The sequence below is a fragment of the Dioscorea cayenensis genome, chromosome 19 (assembly GCF_009730915.1).
Source record: "Dioscorea cayenensis subsp. rotundata cultivar TDr96_F1 chromosome 19, TDr96_F1_v2_PseudoChromosome.rev07_lg8_w22 25.fasta, whole genome shotgun sequence".
NCBI classification, from domain to species: Eukaryota; Viridiplantae; Streptophyta; class Magnoliopsida; order Dioscoreales; family Dioscoreaceae; genus Dioscorea; species Dioscorea cayenensis.
In genome coordinates, this window is record NC_052489.1 from 24,192,325 (window position 1) to 24,210,208 (window position 17,884).

At 37.8% G+C, this 17,884-nt stretch overlaps 4 protein-coding genes across 5 annotated transcripts; 1 reads left to right on the forward strand and 3 right to left on the reverse strand.

The window, feature by feature from the left end:
* Nucleotides 1-300: 300 nt before the first annotated feature.
* On the reverse strand, nt 301-1,756 carry LOC120250491 (remorin 4.1-like). Of its 2 annotated transcripts, XM_039259312.1 has the most exons (3): nt 961-1,093; nt 727-880; nt 301-651 (listed from the first exon to the last, which is right to left on the reverse strand). In XM_039259312.1, exons 1-3 carry the CDS (start codon nt 1,011-1,013, stop codon nt 460-462), a joined length of 399 nt encoding a protein of 132 aa, XP_039115246.1. In that variant the 5' UTR covers nt 1,014-1,093; the 3' UTR covers nt 301-459. The 2 variants fall into 2 exon arrangements, with proteins under 2 accessions (XP_039115246.1, XP_039115245.1); XM_039259311.1 differs by having other exon boundaries at nt 727-1,756.
* A 106-nt stretch (nt 1,757-1,862) lies between these two features.
* Nucleotides 1,863-3,227, reverse strand: LOC120250492 (chaperonin-like RbcX protein 2, chloroplastic). The gene is made up of 5 exons (XM_039259313.1): nt 2,938-3,227; nt 2,766-2,857; nt 2,601-2,658; nt 2,407-2,472; nt 1,863-2,158 (listed from the first exon to the last, which is right to left on the reverse strand). The coding sequence occupies exons 1-5, from the start codon at nt 3,157-3,159 to the stop codon at nt 2,042-2,044; spliced, it is 555 nt and encodes a 184-aa protein (XP_039115247.1). The 5' UTR covers nt 3,160-3,227; the 3' UTR covers nt 1,863-2,041.
* Nucleotides 3,228-4,027: 800 nt separating this feature from the next.
* LOC120250470 lies at nt 4,028-4,699 on the forward strand. Its single transcript, XM_039259291.1, has one exon. The coding sequence runs from the start codon at nt 4,225-4,227 to the stop codon at nt 4,543-4,545; it is 321 nt and encodes a 106-aa protein (XP_039115225.1). The 5' UTR covers nt 4,028-4,224; the 3' UTR covers nt 4,546-4,699.
* A 2,256-nt stretch (nt 4,700-6,955) lies between these two features.
* Nucleotides 6,956-9,252, reverse strand: LOC120250472 (40S ribosomal protein S2-like). The gene is given in 3 exon segments (XM_039259293.1): nt 6,956-7,267; nt 8,502-8,539; nt 8,542-9,252. Coding segments are annotated over 3 exon segments (822 nt in total). The 5' UTR covers nt 9,170-9,252; the 3' UTR covers nt 6,956-7,111.
* Nucleotides 9,253-17,884: the final 8,632 nt, after the last annotated feature.

Consider the following 17,884-nt stretch of genomic DNA (forward strand, 5'->3'; position numbering starts at 1 on the left):
CTTTTTATCTCAATATTAAACTTATTCTGATTGCAAGATTAAGTAAAAAAAAACACAAGAAATTACAAATGAAAAAAATAAATCTTTATTTAATTAGTTTGCCAATTAATTTAGCCAAAAACAACAGTGGAAAAGCAGAGCAAACAGATTCTAAAAAGTAAAAAAGAAAAGAAAAGAAAAAATCAACATCACATTGTCCTTTATTTGCCCACCCATCCCATCAATTCCATTCATGAGTCATGTACTCAAACACAGAGGTTGTTCAAAGCAGAAGTCACAGTGATTCAGATGTTGCAATAATTCAATCAACAAAAACACACAACTCTGCTTTATTTCTTCAAAATACATAATAATAAGTCTCTTTGTACACAGATATATATCATTGATCCAACAAAGCACAAGCACTAGCACTAGCACAAGCACAAGCACAAGCTTAAGCAAAGGTGGCCATGCACATAACTAAAAGAAAGATCTCCTAGATGGAGCTCTTCCCACAGCCCTCATAAGCTTAGCCAGTTCCAAAACCCCTGCCACCTTCTCTCCTCTCTTGCCCTCTGCTGATGCTCTCTTCTCCTCTGCCTTCCTCTTTGCTTCCACCACCTCATTCTGCATCTTCTCCATTGCTCTGGCTCTTCTCTCTTCCAGTTTTCTCTGAAACAGTTACAGTATAAACTATATATATATATATATAACATAATATATAATGCATGTTTATATATACTTCACCTCTACTTTCTTGAAGTTATTGGTGGCCATGTCAACCTGAGCATTTTCCCAACTAGAAATGATAGCAGACTGGCGTTTGAACCTGTTGTTGATCTTAGACACCTCTTCAGTTTGCCATGCAACTATCTTAGTCTCCACCTCTTCCTGCCTCACTCTATACAAGGACACTGCCTCTTGATGATCACTAGTATTATTATTATGTTCCTGATTAACCACAATAGCCAAAGGGTTCACCTCTTGCTCTTCTTCTTCTTGTTGTAGTTGATCATCTCCAGCTCCATCATCATTCATAGAGCTCCTCATGTGCTCTCTGTTCATCAGGCTTGACAGTAACTCACTTTTAAGTGATGATGGCTGGTGTTGATCAGTAATCAAGGCATGAATGTCTCTAAGTTCATCTTGAGGATGAGGATGAGGATGATGATGATGATGAGAAGAAGTATTACTACTGTCAGGCATGTGACATGGGTGATATATTTGATAATATGTTTTATTTAGAGTGATGAGAAACACAAAAGAGAAAGACAAAGAAAGGAGTGGGGATGTATAATATTCAAAGATGAAGCACTATATATGGAGATATATATAAATGAGGAATGAGGAGTGAAATGGAGAAGCACTGTGAGTGGATTCAAAGGATTAGAGCATTAACACATCACGTCAATTGAGATACTTGGAAGTGGTCTTCACTGACTTCTTTAGTGTCACTGTTATGTACCATAAATGGTGGACAAATGGACGGTGGATTTTGACTTGGGATGTGTGTGCATGAGATTTGGTCGTGTACGTGGACGGTGGATGTAGTGGGACCAAACCTTGTTGTCCAATCAATGAAAACTCTGTTTTCCTTGTCGGCAAGACTCCATATGTATTACATGTATAAATTATTTAATTCTTTATAAAAATTTTTATAGGATATGATAATAGAAATATCTAAGATAAAGACAATGAGCAACTTAAAAGACAAGCATGTTGTAACCTCTAATACTTAATCCCTTCTTTAATCTAAACACCTCAATCAATCAATCAATCAATCCAGTACTGTTGCAGTTTTATTAATGTGCTCAAACTGAAATCGAGTAAAGAACATTGGAAAGTATTTCCAGATTTCACAAAGATTGTGTTGAGATTAGTACTAATTAAAGATGATGTTTAATATTTAATCACTGAGCTTTTTGTATATACTTTTTTTTACTGAAAATATATGAAACCATTTGAACACTTGAATCTGACACACAAGTAGCAAAAACCAGAGATGGATGAGAATAGTGAATGGAAATACAAAATAAGAAGAAAGTGTGTCAATTGATGATGATCATGTGTCTGAGTTTGTATCTTCAGATGGCCATATCACTGTTTCAATAAGCCTCTCTCTCATCAAGGCCAAGTTCTCATCAGATATTCTTTGGTACATCTTTGGATGATCACATTTCTGTTTAAGGAAAACAAAAAAAACAGAGGACTAGTGAGTGAGAAAAAAAAACTTTGTTCATTGAGCAATAATGTGAATGAAATTGAAAAATGAATGGACAGCAGAAAGGGACCAAATTGATGTTTTTGGTTTAGTGATTATCAAAAAAATAAAGTGCCTCACTTTCATTTCAAGGACCATATTAACAAAAAATAATTGATTTATTGATTAATATGATGCACTTAAGAGTAGCAAGCAACGAATAATACCTTAATCCATTGACCATAAAGATGAAGGCGTGTTAACATTACTCTTTCAGCTAACTCTTGTGTCTCCTAATAACATTTTGAAAAACATTAACTGAGAAAATATAAACTTTGAGCCAATAAATTAAGTGGTTTATTCCTGAAAAATTTGAGCTTAATTAATATTTGCATATGAAAAAATAAATCAAAAGAATCACCTTGGCAAGAGTGCGAAGAAAATGTTTACTATCAGTTGTGTCATTTGATGCCACAAAACTGCAAAAATTAAAAGATATTATAATTTGCAACACTTAAACATATCTGAAAAAAGAAAATGTCAAATGAACAGAAATAAAAATATCATAAGAACATCAAGAACTCACTTATAAAACCACATGTATTTTGGAGGGTTCATCTCATAGAGCTGGTAAAGAACAGTCCTCACAGCTTTTTGTGTGAAATAATTTATAAGTTGCTTCATTAAATAAACAGTCAGAATAAAATGAAAACAATATAAATATCACTAGAAAAAAAAAAGAATGAAGTATCAATGACCTGATGAACATCATCAAAGCCTTCTTCATACTGGCCAGCAATCTCATTAGCAATAACAAGTCTTCTCTTCTTTCTTGGTGTTCTTTTAAGACATGAATTACGCCATGGATGAATTGCAAAAGAGCTTTCTAATGAACGTTTGAATGGCTTTGGATTTCTGAAAATGAGACACGGACAGCAGTGAGTATCCATTGCTGATATTATTGGCCAAACTCCAGCCATTTCTCTCTGATTAGAAGGAACAGAAGAGTGATGTACTTGTGTGAATTGGTCTTCTGTTTTTTGTTTCAAATGTAGAGGATTTGGTTTCATTTATCACCAAATAAATTTCTAAGGTTGAGATTTATTCATGGTGTGAAAAAGCTGAAATATCAAAAGCTAGGATCTTTTCTGTCTCCTTGCAATGGGTTACTTGGCAGCAGAACGTTGGTGAGGAGGAGATTCTGAATATTTGTTTTCCTCCAAATTTTGAGCAATTATTTGATTTGACGTTTAATTTAAATATATTTTCTTTTCTTTTATAAATTAAATAAACCACACCTCTGTTACAAAATTCAAAATTTGTATATACAAAAAAAAACAATCATAGATAGATAGATAAAAGTACAAGAAGCACACAAACAATATTACTGGGTCAAAATCACTGTTCACCAACCGTTTAAAATAGATTTTAACAAGAGATATAAAAACTAAAGATAAGAAAATAGTACATATGACACTAATTAAAATCTCACATGTGAAATGTTTTAATTATAAGGGAGGGACAACACAACAGTTGAAAATAAAGTTTTATCTGTCTAGCCATGTATTTCAAAACATACTTTACTTTGTCTGAACCCAAGTTTCCATGAGGTGTGGCTTCCTTTTTTTTAATTAAATATCAGTTTTTTTGTGTTTAATTTCATGATTATGAAGTGTTTAACAAAGGAAAATTTGATTGACCAGTCAAGTGTAGTCCCCAGGCTTTGTTTTTGAGAAAGTAGCAGAGGACAATGGCCTCTTGTAAAAAAGCCAAAAAGCCATATGACAATGCTTCATTTGTACACACACAAAAACACAAACACACACATATGTGAACAGTACCATCCATTGAAGAACATCCAAAGCCATTAAATATAAAGGGAAACAACATGACACAGTAAATCACATTACAACACAAGACCTGCACTCTTTTGTCCACCCACTACTCCTCCCAATGCTCCTTCTCCTCCTCACCACTTGTCTCCAATCATCAACCATTATTATACACTCTCTGTTGTAGCTACTCTTTTTTTCATTTTCATAGTGATGATGATGGTGTTCAAGCTTAAGCTGGTGATGAAGTCCATTGAACAACAAACAATACCGTTAGTGGTGTCTCCACCGGCTCCGGTAGCTCCGGAGACTAGTCACAGGTCAGTGGAGACACTGGTGGTGGTATTGGCAGTAATTACTATTGTTGCAGTGCTGGCAGGAGTGCTTGCTCGGGTGTGTGGAGGAAGGCATTTGGGAGAGAGTGATGTTGAAGGGTGGGTGGAGAGTGTTTGCCGGAGCTGCATTGATGCTGGTGTTCCTCCGCCACCGGAGCAGACTGAGACTACAAAGGTGGTGGTGGAGGAGAAGAAGTGATGTTGCTCTCTTGAGTTTTTTGTTTTTTATTTTTATTTTTTATTTTCTCTTTTAAGTGATCTTTCTATGTACATGCATCATCATGTTTCTTATTTTTATTTGTTTTTTATTTTATTTTCAATGGATCAATTTAATTCATCCATTATTAGATATGTTTCTGTTACGCTTTCACTTGACTGGTTAAAAGTTAAAAAGTTTTTAGTAATGAAAATCATGTCAGTGTTTTAATTCATATTAATATTATTTTCTTTGTCGTGGGTAGGGGTGGACATGGGCAGGGTCTGGGTCAGGGTCTGAGGGCTAGAGCTGAATATCTGACCCATATATTCGGGAAATTTGGGCTAGGTAGTATTCAGCTAAAGTGTTTTGATCCGAAGCCCGACCCGTTTGATTGTCGTTAAGTGCCCAGTGACCCGACCCAAAAAAATAAATAATTTTTTTATGAAATAATTGAAATAAGCTAAATAAAAGCTACTACTACAACTCCCTAAAATTTTTTTCAAACGTTTAAAAAAAAATCTGACATGAGTATTATAAATGTTTACTCTTTTTCAGTCTATTACTTATTATATATATATAATTATATATATTATAAATAATATATGATATATATATTATTTATTTATTCGGATCGGGTCAGGGTCGGGTCAGGGTCAAAAGTCATCCGACCCAAAGCCGCTGAAATTCAATCAGTAAAACGTTTGAGTCAGCCCGGGTTTTAGCAACTTTCTAAAGCCGGGCACTGTATTTTTTTGAGGCTGGGTTCGGGCCAGCCCATGGGTCGCCCAGCCCATGTCCACCCCTAGTCGTGGGTTTTCATTATTAGTTTCTTTTTAAATTTTTCTTTGCGATTTCGTACATTAAACTTGTGAGTTGGGCATTATTTACTGCTGGCCAGCAGGCATTTTAAAGCACCAAAAAGTAAAGATTAAAGTTATCATGTTATAATTGAAGTGGACAAAAGTGGATATTATTGTTTAATGTTGAGCCTGAGGGATTGGAAACATGTCTGGTAGTAAAAATAAAATAAAATCACACAACACATGGAATCAGTGGTAATTAAGATAAGTTGCGTGCTAAGACAAAGTTTGTCATATACAAAAATAAATAAATAAATAAATAAATAAAATGGGAAAAATTCTAGACTGGAGGAACACTAAAAACATATGAAGGCATTTTGTCTTGTTTGATGGCGTTTAGCATCATTAATACCAAAATATTCGAAATGGAAATGATTGAGTAGTCGCAGAATTTCAAGAGAAAATCACATCACCTGCTCTTGTTGATGCCACTTTGAGTTTTTATGACAGCGGTTTCCTCGCTGCATTGGGGTTTGTGAATGATAGATGATGTTTCACATGCTAGTGAAGCTGAGTTTATCACCCCTTGTTCTAAAATCAGAAAATACCCTGATTTCAGCCTATTCAAAATTAACATATATCCTTATTTATAATAGAAAAAATATAATAGTATCACGTGAAACATGTGTCAAAATATAATAGACTGGAACCAATATATTCTCTGATTCCAGAACCAGCGGAGATGAACTCAGTGAAACCAGCAGGTCCAGCACCAAAATAGGTAACAAAACTCTCTAATTTACTATCATTTTATAGGAACTACAACATTTATACATGAGGCTGCGCGATTGGTAGATTTTAAATCCACAAATAATCACGGATCGTCATCCAATTTAAACATAATAAATTTAATTTGAAATGTACAGACACAGTAATTTTTTTTAAAATCATTGGCAATGTTACTATACTTTCTGCTTTGACCTATTCATTATCCATTTCTCTCATTTGTCTCTCTCCTTCTACGAATACAAAGGAGAAATTCACAGTTAGTGTTTGTTTTAAATATATATAAAAAAGATGGAAACTATTTTCACATTAGTTTAGCATATTTCAAGCTGTTCATGTGCAGCATCCGAACCTTGATTTACATGCAATTCAGCTTAAGATCACCTGCTTGTGCACAGTAAGAAATGCAAAATTTAACAAAAATGGAATTATTTTAGATTTTACACATGTAGGGGAGGGATGTGATTAAATTAATAAGCTTTAAACTTCAAGTACTAATAAAAACTATAAAAGCAAAAAAAATATAATTTTACAAAATAATAATAATGATATTGACTCAAGGAGATGATAAGAATAAGATCATAGTAGCGCATGACCTGTTTCTCTACTTTCCTCTCCATGGAAGCCAATTGAATATAAGACCTCATAATCTTGCATCAAGCCCTGCATTAGTTACAACATAAATAAATACTATACTTCACAGCAAAAGAATCCTTTTACAAAAAAGAAGAAAAACAAAAACGAGAGGAAAATCCTCAATCAACAAAATCCGCATGCATCTTGTGAAAGAACCCAAGCCCACAAAAGCATACAAAACATCCAGAGGATCAAACAGTTCAACCCAGGAGATGATTTCATCATTTAAGGCAGACACTAAAAATTAACAAGGGCATCCATTTGATCTGTCTTACTACACAAGTCCCGCGTAATAAAAACTATAGATGGAACAGAAAAACAAAACTGACATATGATAGCCATTGTTAAGCTTCCAGCCTCTCAGGTTCCTCAATGATGGTTTTGGTGGGTTTTGCCAAAAGATCTGTGAACTCTTGGAAGGGAGACCTGGTAAAGCGAGTCTCAGTCCAAAGGTCAGGTGTCAGGAAGCCGTAGGTCTTCATTAGACAGTCAAATGTAGCCTGCAAAGAAAATAGATTAAAATTGTTATGGCAAAGGTGAAAGAATACCAAACAAGGCTGAAGCAGTGTCAGGTTTAGATAAGACGATGTTGCACATCAAACGAAATAAGTAAAGATCAGATTAAAAATAATATAAGGAAATATAAAGAATAGGCTGCGAGCTAAATGAAATCAACTTCAAAATTTGCATTTTGGTCCAGTGAAAAAATATTTATTGTAAGAAAACTGCAGTAGACTACACTAGTGCAAGATCAATAACACATACAATGTGGCTAATATGGCTACCACAATGGTAGACCACTGCTTTTTGTTTGTTCTTAACAAAATCCAGACTTCGATGTAAACTATTATAAAACAAGGAAATGGTGTGAAAATTAATAATAATCATAACCAGACAAACACCTCATGGTATCACTTACTTGCAGATGATATTGACTGTCACACAAAATAAAGGTAAATAACATGTCCTTTTTTTTCATGCACAGCTAAAATTTCAGATCTCGGTAATGCACTAAAACAAGACTCACTGAAGGGTATTATTATAAAAAATTTCACAGAGGTCAAATCCACAAGGACATCATCTTTCAATATGAATGTCAGAAAATCCAATTCAATTTCATTAACATACTACACTACATAAACAGCAAGAGAAAGAACAATCAAACGCAAGAAAGAGAACACAAGGCCTGATTAGATATAAAAAAAAAAAAACCATGCATCCACGTAGACAAACCTAACATAACCTCATGTGTAAATAACTAAACTAAAATAGAGGACAATAAATCATTAAGATAGTGAACCTACTGGGAGCAAAAGATGCAAGGTCAAAAACCTACAAAGTATATGCTACTGATAAGCTGTCTTGCAGAACTAATCAAACACACCTTCAACCAACAAATTACACAACTAATATACTACAAAACCACACATATGAGAATCCAAACTGGAATAATGAGTCAAGACAAGACATTAACCCCATAAAACTAGAATTCAGCCGAACCTCAAATGATCAAGACAGTAAAATAAGTTCATTCAACCTCTACAGGAGATTACAACCCACACATGTAATAAGATGCATAAAACATCAACATTGACACAATCAAAGCCAAAAAAAATTCATCTAACTTACTTACCATATTCTCGAGAATCACAGGTAATCAATGAAATCATAAAACAAATAAAATAACAATAAAATCACGAACTACTGCAAAGAATGGAAGCTAGAATCAAATACCTTAACAAAGTTGCCAAGGGTCTTGGTAGAGCCACGGATGAAGTGAAGACATCCTCAATGCCAGCGAATTGCAACAGCTTCTTCGGAACCCTAGCAGCAACAATCCCAGAACCACGAGGCGCCGGTACCAAACGAACAGTGACCGAGCCACACTTACCAGTCACCTTGCACGGCACGGTGTGCGGCAATCCAATCTTATTTCCCCAATATCCCCTCCTGACAGGAACTACAGACAGCTTCGCCAGTATGATCGCGCCACGGATCGCGGTAGCTACTTCCTTAGCGCACTTGACGCCAAGGCCGACGTGCCCATTGCTATCACCGACGACGACGAAGGCCTTGAAGCGGGTGCGCTGCCCGGCGCGAGTCTGCTTCTGGACGGGCATGATCTTCATGACCTCATCCTTGAGGCCAGATCCGGGGCCTCCGATGAGAGTTTCGATGATCTGGTGCTCTTTCACTGGGAGAGAGTGAAGGTAGATCTGCTCCAAGCTCTTGATCTTTCCTTCTTTGACAAGGCGGCCAAGCTTGGTAACAGGAACCCACTTCTCCTCCTCCTCACGACGTCCACCACCCCGGCGCCCGCCTCGGCGGTCGCCACGGCCTCTATCGCCACGACCACGGCCAAAGCCGCGCCCAAAACCTCCACGTTCTCCTCTCTCCGCCATGGCTAAAGATTGAGAGAATTCTCACTAGGGTTTCCGGAAGGAGAAGGTGAGAAATGGCGGCGACCGGATTGGTTAAAGAACAAGCGAGCAAGAAGAGACAAGATTTATAGTAGTAATGTTAGGGTTAGTATTGAGAATGGACATGGGCCTGGGCTTCGGCCAAGGCCACTTGAATTATTTTTGGGCTGTTTGGGTAAGGATATGATGCAATGTTTTTTTTTTGGAAATTGTCAAAAAAAAACCCTGTAAGTTTGTAATATTGCCAAAAACACCCTATTAGTTTTATAATCCCTAAAAACCCCTTCTTTTTAAACTTTATATTTTTCAAACCCCCAAAGCATGTAACGAATGTCAACGGAGTGATTTTTAAATTTTATGGACGAAAATGCCCTTGCATGGGGAGTAGTGGCTGCAGCCATTTCGGCGAGTTGAGAGGAAGTGGGGGGGTTTTCCGTAGAGTAACCCCAAGAGACGAATTTACTGGAGCCGTTTATTTGTTTTTCTCAACTCGCGTCTTCAGCTTTTCCATTTCCGAAGCTGTCTCCGAAGTTGTCTCTACCGGCGAAGCCTCTGTAATTGCAGCTTTTCCCTTTCCACCGGTATCTCGAAGAAGAAGTCCCGCGCAAGTAGTTGGCATTTCATCAGTTTGCAATCTAAGGTATTGAGTATGATTTTATGTTACTGAGTTGTTACAAAGAAAGATTTTTCGGTTTTGTTTTGTGCTCCTGTTTTTGTTGGAAGATATTGAACTCTGCAGGGGGATTTCTCGGCTGGGTTTTGTTAGTTTGCAGGGCAATTTCTCGGCTAGGGTTTTGTTTTGTTTTGCATGTTCGTCTGTATACACTATCAAAATAATTTTTTCGATTGTTACGATTTGTGTAATATTTATAATGTACATTTCCCCTTTCGTTTGATATGATTGCAGTTTTACAAATGAGGTTTACGTTTAAGAAATGAGATCTTACAGTTTAAATTTTGTTGTCTCTGTTTCAATATTGTCGTCTCTTTTTAATACACTGGGTCTCTGTTTAACAATTGATATCTTTGTTTAATAAATGAGAGGTTACCGTTTAAAACCTTATATTTCCGCTTAAACATTTGTGAATACTGAAAATTGAATGTGTTGTTATTGTCGCAGGCTTGTGATTATGGCGGTCAACCTAGTTAATGGGCGATGCTATTTGACACCGGTAGTGGAGACCTTAGCTGAATTGAAAGATAACATGACCCCTCGACACTGGGAGATCATCAGAAGGACACCGTTTGCGGCGTTCATTTGAGTGGAAGCTATATACCAAGAGAGGGCCCTTCTTGATTCTCTATTGCAAAGATGCGATGGTCGAACCAATAAATTCGAGGATCGGGGAAAAGGCTGGCTGAGTTTCGAGGCCTCAAGATGTGGCCAGCGTTCTTGAGTCTAGCGTTGCGATGGCGGCCTTGATCGTCTTTCGAAGAAGAAAACCCGGTCGGCGTTCGAAGGGAGATATTTATCAAAAACCCTACGAGAGACACGGAGACTCTATCAAAGGGCACTCTTGTGCAGCGTATTCGACGAGAGGAAGAAGAAGATAATTTTTGTCAAACTCGATGGTGTACCTCGTGGGATGCGATCCTTTTCCCAAAATACATCATGCTCGGTTCGAGCCCGGATCGTTGATTATGTCGATGATCTACCCGCCATGGGGCGATACGCGTAGGCGCGAGCGACGCATGAGTGGCTTATGGAGGACATTCCACAGCGACCGCTCGAGTGCAGAGATAGATGCTGTGGGAAGAAGACCCAACCACGGGGGTATATTAAGGGTTGCTTTCGGTCGCGCTTAACGTCCGGTTTTATGAGTGGCCGGAGCAGGGGAAGAAAGTCTGTTTCAGTAAGATCCCAAGGATGCTGTGCTACGGTGAAAGTACTTACCGGAAGCAAGCGACGGTAGAAACCAGCTTGTTATCGCTCGATGGAAAAAATGTAATAAATCATGGACAATGTTTAACAGAAGTCTTTAATGTTTAAACATATTATTTAGCGTTTAATAGAAGGGGCGTTCACGATCATTGCGCAGTCCCTCAAAGAACTGAGCACTGGGTCGAGCAGGCGTCGGGATTTGGCGAGCGGCGACATCATCGAGGTGCCCATTCCAAAAGCAGCCACATTCGAAGAGACTTGCGAAAAAGAGGAGAACAATCGCCTCTGTCTCCATCGCCGGTGACGATGAAACAATAGCAACACCATCGGGTCGATCTCTATTCTTGAGTCTGTCGCCGTTGATAACAAGAGATCGTTAACTCTCTTGTTAACGAAATCCCTGACCCGGTGGAACCGGTTGCCGAGAGTGTGGCATCAAAGATGGACACAATCCCTGAAGAACAAGAACAAGCTAAGGGTTTGTCTCTCGATGATGCTGTTGCCATGGCCATGGTTGAAAAGATCGTTGAATCTGTTGCTGTGGCCGTGGCCGTGGCCGACAGTACCGCATCGAAGCAGGACACAATCCCACAACAACAAGAACCATGTAAGGATGTATCTGCGGTTGATGCTGTCGCCGTCGTCCCCGCATCGAAGCCAGACACAATCCCACAACAAGAACAACCATATAAGGATGTGTATGCGATTGATCTTTGTCGTCAGTCGTCCCGCATCGAAGGAAGATCTTCTCGGTCTTTGAACACCGTGAAGGCTCAGCGACGAGTGCCCCAGTGAACACCCGACCGAGCGAGCGAGAGAGATGATCGAGGCCATTCAACAATGGGACGAGGCGGCTCGGAAAGCTTTTTATTCGAAGAAGAAAAAAATGGTTTGGCGGTCGCGTCTTAACAAATCTGAGCGAGGGAGTTGATAAGGATCTTCCTCAACTGCTCTATAGACAGGTAAGTTTAAAGTTTTTATGATATTGTTTAAAGTTGTTATGATAGTGTTTAAATGTTTATATATTATCATTTAATTTATGTATTTAACGTTTAAATATTTATAATATCATTTGAAAATTGCTTATATCATTTAAATATTTACAATATGGGCTAATTATATCTGTTATCGTTTAACCTCGAAGACTGTCGTGTGGAAGAATGACCATTGTCGACCTCACACGGGACAAACTATACACTATGCTTGAGGGGAAGGAGATGGTCGCGAGATGATGTGATGGAGCAGCTTTCGTATGCATAATACAAAAAGTCATTGAGCAAAGTGCCATATCCTTACAAGAAGCGCCTCCATCACACGACCAGTCGTCGTTTATGTCAAACCAGGACGACGCACATGAAACAACTATGGCTATGATCGGGGATGTTGTGCGCAACCTGCATGAAGTTCAATTTGTCATCCTCCCAATAATCATGAATGGCCACTTCCATGTCGTTGTCCTTGACAATGATAAACAAGAATACATGCATTATTCTTCATGCGCGGGGTACAATAAAGACGCGTTGGACATGGTAAGTTCTTTAATTATGTCCGATTAATAGTGTTTGGTATTTAATCGATATTCTAATCTCAACTTGCATATGTCGACAGCTTAATCTATTCGATAATTGTGTCAATATGGAGTTCGGTGAGTCGGCGACGGCAAAGTACCCACTCGTACACGACATGAAAACCCCACGCCAAAAACAAGGAAGCATCGATTGCGCCGTCTACGTCATGCGGTTTATCGAGCAATTAATTTGGGGTGAGAAGCTACGGCTACCGCAGACAGACGTTCCTTACCTTAGATTAAAGTATGTTTCCCGCATACTTAAGGAGGGGAGGGCAGCCGGCGTCCATGAGAAAGGGGGTTCGTCATAAGCAGGTTAAATTTTGTTTTCGAAGAACATGACTTGTATATGTCAATCTAAATTTTGTTTTCGAATGTAAACCAGGACAAATTCAATTCATTGTTTTTGTTTTCGAAGAACATGACTTATGTATCTCAATGTAAATTTTGTTTGTTTTCAATTGTAAAGCAGGTTAAATTCCATTCAATTTCATTTCATTGTTTAATTTACGTTCTCATTGTTTATATTTCAGTTTCATTGTTTAAATGTACCATATATCGTTTAAATATCAGTTTGAAATATTTAAAATTACAGTTTCTCCGTTTAAAATAACACTGTCTCTGTTTAAATAAATGCGTTCACTGTAAATAATAAGACTTTAAATATGGAAAGTTGCCAATCAATTCAGACTGTTTCTCTTTAGAAGTCGGCTTATTTACAATGCCTAGTCGGCGACAGTTTCATTGCAAGATCTACGATTGTGACCGGATCCATGGCAGCGGCTGCAATGTAACTCGCGGACATCAAACGCTTGCGACTCGATCCTTTTTCGTCTAGGACGCCTAGGCTGCCTTCTCGTCACAGGCGGTCACAAACGAAGCTCACGATTTCCGTCTGAAGGCTTGTCATCGTTGGGTATGGGAATATAGCTTCCTTATACGCCAGTTTATATTTGTCAACGATGAAGTAGCCACTAACAAATCGATGAACGTTGGTGTGCATGCGCATTATTGCGGTATGAGCGTGTTCTGAAGAAACCATAAACTTGCCACCTGCCGACATGAACAAGTTCGATGGCAAGATCTACTGAGTTCTTCGTGCCTGGTCGATCGCCCGTAGCGATCATCGACACAACAACCAACACGAAGATTTCGGCTATCCTCGACAATTATCTCTATCTTCGAATGTATGTCTGGGCATAAGTAGGTCTCCCATTTGTTCGCTTGTTTACGGCGGTTACATAACATGCGAATCAACTTGAACCTGGCAAATAAGGTTAAACAAAGACAGCGATTGTTAAATAATTGGTAAACTTTTTTAAACAGTAAGGTAAATATTTAAACAATTAAATTAATATTTAAAGACAGAAAATTGTAATTAAACAAATATGGAAATTTTGAAAGGTTAAAACTAAATGTTAAGTGAAAATTAACATTCGCAGACCTTATGGAGTCGACCATTTTTCAGTCGCGGTAAAATGACGAGCTTCTTTGATCCAAGCATTGAACGACTCCGCGACATTTGAATACATCTCACCCCAGCGATCACCTCCGAGCGAGATAATTCGACCAATATGCCATATCCGATTTATTAATCAACCGGTGATGGGCTTGGGTGATGTGCCTGCCGAGTTCATTCACGGTATCATCGAATTCTTTAGCCGTGGATGCCCACGCAATGCGAAAAGCATATAGACCCGACACTCCTCCCTCAATGTCTTCCCAAGTCGACATTGGCTTTCATGAAAATTGGCCTCCAAATGTCGAAGGCGGTATGCATGTGGCGAAGAAGGGAAGACTCTCGCAATTGCGTTCACAAGGCCCTTGGACCTGTCCGACACGAAGGTAATTATCTCATTATAATCTCATTCCTCATATAAAGCATCGCCTAACTTGGATATGAACCAAGTCAATTAGGCGTCGGTCTCGTTGTCGACTATACCGAAGGCGGCGTGGAAAAAAACTATTGTTTCCATCTTTCCCTCGTGGCCCGATGAGAGTACCCGATACTTTCCAAGGAGGTGGGTACCATCGAGAAACATGACCGACAAGCACTCTTGAATCCCACAATACACTGCTACGAAAGAAAGAATGCACGTTTAAAACGATCACCGTCTCTTTCCACGATCACAACGCTGCCGGGGTTTGTCTCAGCCACCTTATCCACATACCAAAGCAACAAGTCGTAGCTGGAGATGTCACTGCCGTCGAGGACCACCCGGGCATGCTCTTTTCCTAATCAAGCCTGTTTGTATGGTATGTGGACACCATGTTCCCGCAACATGTCCTTCTGAATGTCGATGGCCATGTCATGAGGGCGGTCCCTGAGCTTCAGAATCACTCGATGCGCTTACCCATTTTTTGGGACGCTTTCGGATGTGGCCGAACCTATTCCACCACCGCAAGTGTGTGAAGTGTTGATTGTCTTGATTTTTGAAAGTATTTTTTTATTATACTATTTTTGATGCGTGAAGGCGCATGATGACAACCATCGGCAGCATTCCACGATCGCTAATGTTTTTCGTTCTTTATGAATTTGAAGTCAAAATTCCGCTTGATTACAAAATTTTGAAGTACGTCCCTGAAATATTCAACACCGTCAAAACATTGTCCGATATCCAACGCAACGACGCAGAATGATCGGCGAGGAAGGAAGACATCCCACACCGTCGAGGGCCACTATGGGGTTGAGCAGGGAGGCGCTGCAGAATCGAATTCTTGCCCGACACTTCATTTTAAATGAAAAGGTCGATATTTTTAAACAAAGACTAGAGTGTAGCGATAAAGTAAATATTTAAAGCGTTAAATTAAATAGTTAAAGCGGTGACCAATTAACTTAAATGAATAGTACAAGAATTTAACCCGATGAGTCGATATACTTAAACAATAATGAACCTATACTATCGCGATAAAATAAAAGAGAAAGAACTTACAACGAGAAAAACTCGTTCTCATTAGGATTCGACAATGGCACATTGTCTGTCTCGACAACAAGATCAAATACATCGCATTTGAAGATGGAGTGCACGTGACACATCCGCTGGAAGTCAACATCGTTTTCTATTGGACAAACCGTTTTATATCCATCGGGTGTGATAAACTTCACCCTGACAAGGAAAACTTCGAGACCCCATCGCTCACATATCTCAGCTAACACCAACTCCCAAGAAGTCTGAGCCGTGAACATTAGCACTCTTCTTTCCCCGTTGTATCTAGCAATACCACAAAAACTCTCCATAATATATCGGCCGAAAACCAAATCGTACAAACCAAATGAAAAGAAGAACAAGAAGAAGAAGAAGAAGAAGAAAAAGAAGATGTAAAGAACAAACAACAATCAAAAAGGCAAACAAAAAAGTGCACAATGTATGCATAGAGGTTAGATTAGACGTGATGTGATTGGGCGGTATTTTTCCCTCCATCCCAAGGGCAAAAAAGAAAATATATGTCACTGTCGCGAGGAAGCTATAATGTCATCGCTCGAAGGAAAGTTCTCACCTTATCATGAGTCTCTGCTTAAACGTCAACATTTTTATGTTTAAACCGATACATATAGTGTTTAAACTAACGGTTAACTGTTTAAATATATTCTATATCATTTAAATAATATGCAAACCGTTTAAATATAGTGATTTAACTGTTTTAAAATATATGTCAGTGTTTAAATTTAATGCTTTCACTGACATGGCGTTGAAAATGGATACATCCTGGGTCACTGTTTAAACATCTTTATGTATTTGCTTAAACATCGTTGTCATTGTTTAAAGATTAAATCGATTATTGTTTAACTTTTTGTTTTGTTTACAATGCCCTTTTTTGTTTCTCAAATTTTATATGTCTCTGTTTAAATTTCACAAGTTATCACAAGTTGACACTCAAATAATTTTGTTTGTTTAAACGTTTACAATGGAGAATCTGATTAAATATCAGAAGTTCACATTCAAATAAGCTTGTTTCATTTAAAATAAAACATTTACAACGTCTTCTCCGACCTTGGACACTCGCGAGTCGACCCTCGTTCGTCTATTAAGATTTCGGTTTGACTCACCAAATATCTGTACATTCGAATGCTCACGGCGGTTGCATAACATGCGCATCAACTTGAACCTGCACAATGTAGAACGCAACACATTAAAAAAAGGTTAAGCAAACACATTTATAAAAAGTCTAATAATCAATGTGTCATGGTCTGACTTAAGCGAAGATCCTGAGAGTTAAACAGAGAAAGTAATATTTGTACACTGACGGAAGGTTCTTAAATTGTAAGAACAATTCTCAAGTGATAAATATCAACTCCGTCTTAGAGGATGTTCCATGATCTTCCTCCTCTAGAGAATCCTCCGCAATCACACAATAAGTGAAATCTTTCTTTTCTTACCCAAGTCGAAATTCCCGCTTAATTGCTTGCCCGTCATCCACCGCTGGAGAATCCTCTGCATTCAGGTAATTATGCGGGAATTTCGACTTGGGCAAGAAAACATATTTTAACTTGTTGCGTGATTACGGCTGATTGATTCTCAAGATGAGGAGGATCATGAGACATCCTTTAAGGTAGTGTTTGGATAGTGGGATATAATATTCCATGGATGGAAGATATCCATGAATGAAATATCCATGGATGGGAATATCTATGTTTAAGTGTTTGGTTGGAGGGATTTAATAGTAAGGAATATGAATAAAGATTGTTTAGTGTTTGGTTAGAGGGATAACGATTTGTAAATATTTGGATATTCATTTTTAAGTATGTATTTGATTTAAATAACGGATATTAATAGATAATTTTTTTATTTATTTAGCATGAAATATTTTTAATGGATTATTAATGAATAACATAATAAACGAAAACTATTATGAATACCTAGAAACTGTAGCGAATAACCAAGAGGTTAAAAACTAAGAATGTATTTTCAAATTATCATTAAAAAATATTTTAAAATTATTTAATTTAATTTAATTAATGGATGATATTTTTAATTTTTTAAATTTAAATATTTTAGGAAGTAATTAATTTTTTAAATAGCAAATAATTAATAAAAATATATTTTATTTATTTAGTTTAAATTATTTTAATAGATTATTAATGAATAACATATTTATTTATTATTTAATTTAATTTTTTTAGTTGAAGTTAATTAGTTTAAAATATTTAGAGAGATAGAAATGGATGAGAGAAAGAGAGAGAAAAAGGGATGAGATGGTGGGATGAGTGGCATCCCACCAAGGTGGGATGGCATCCCATTTTCAGGGA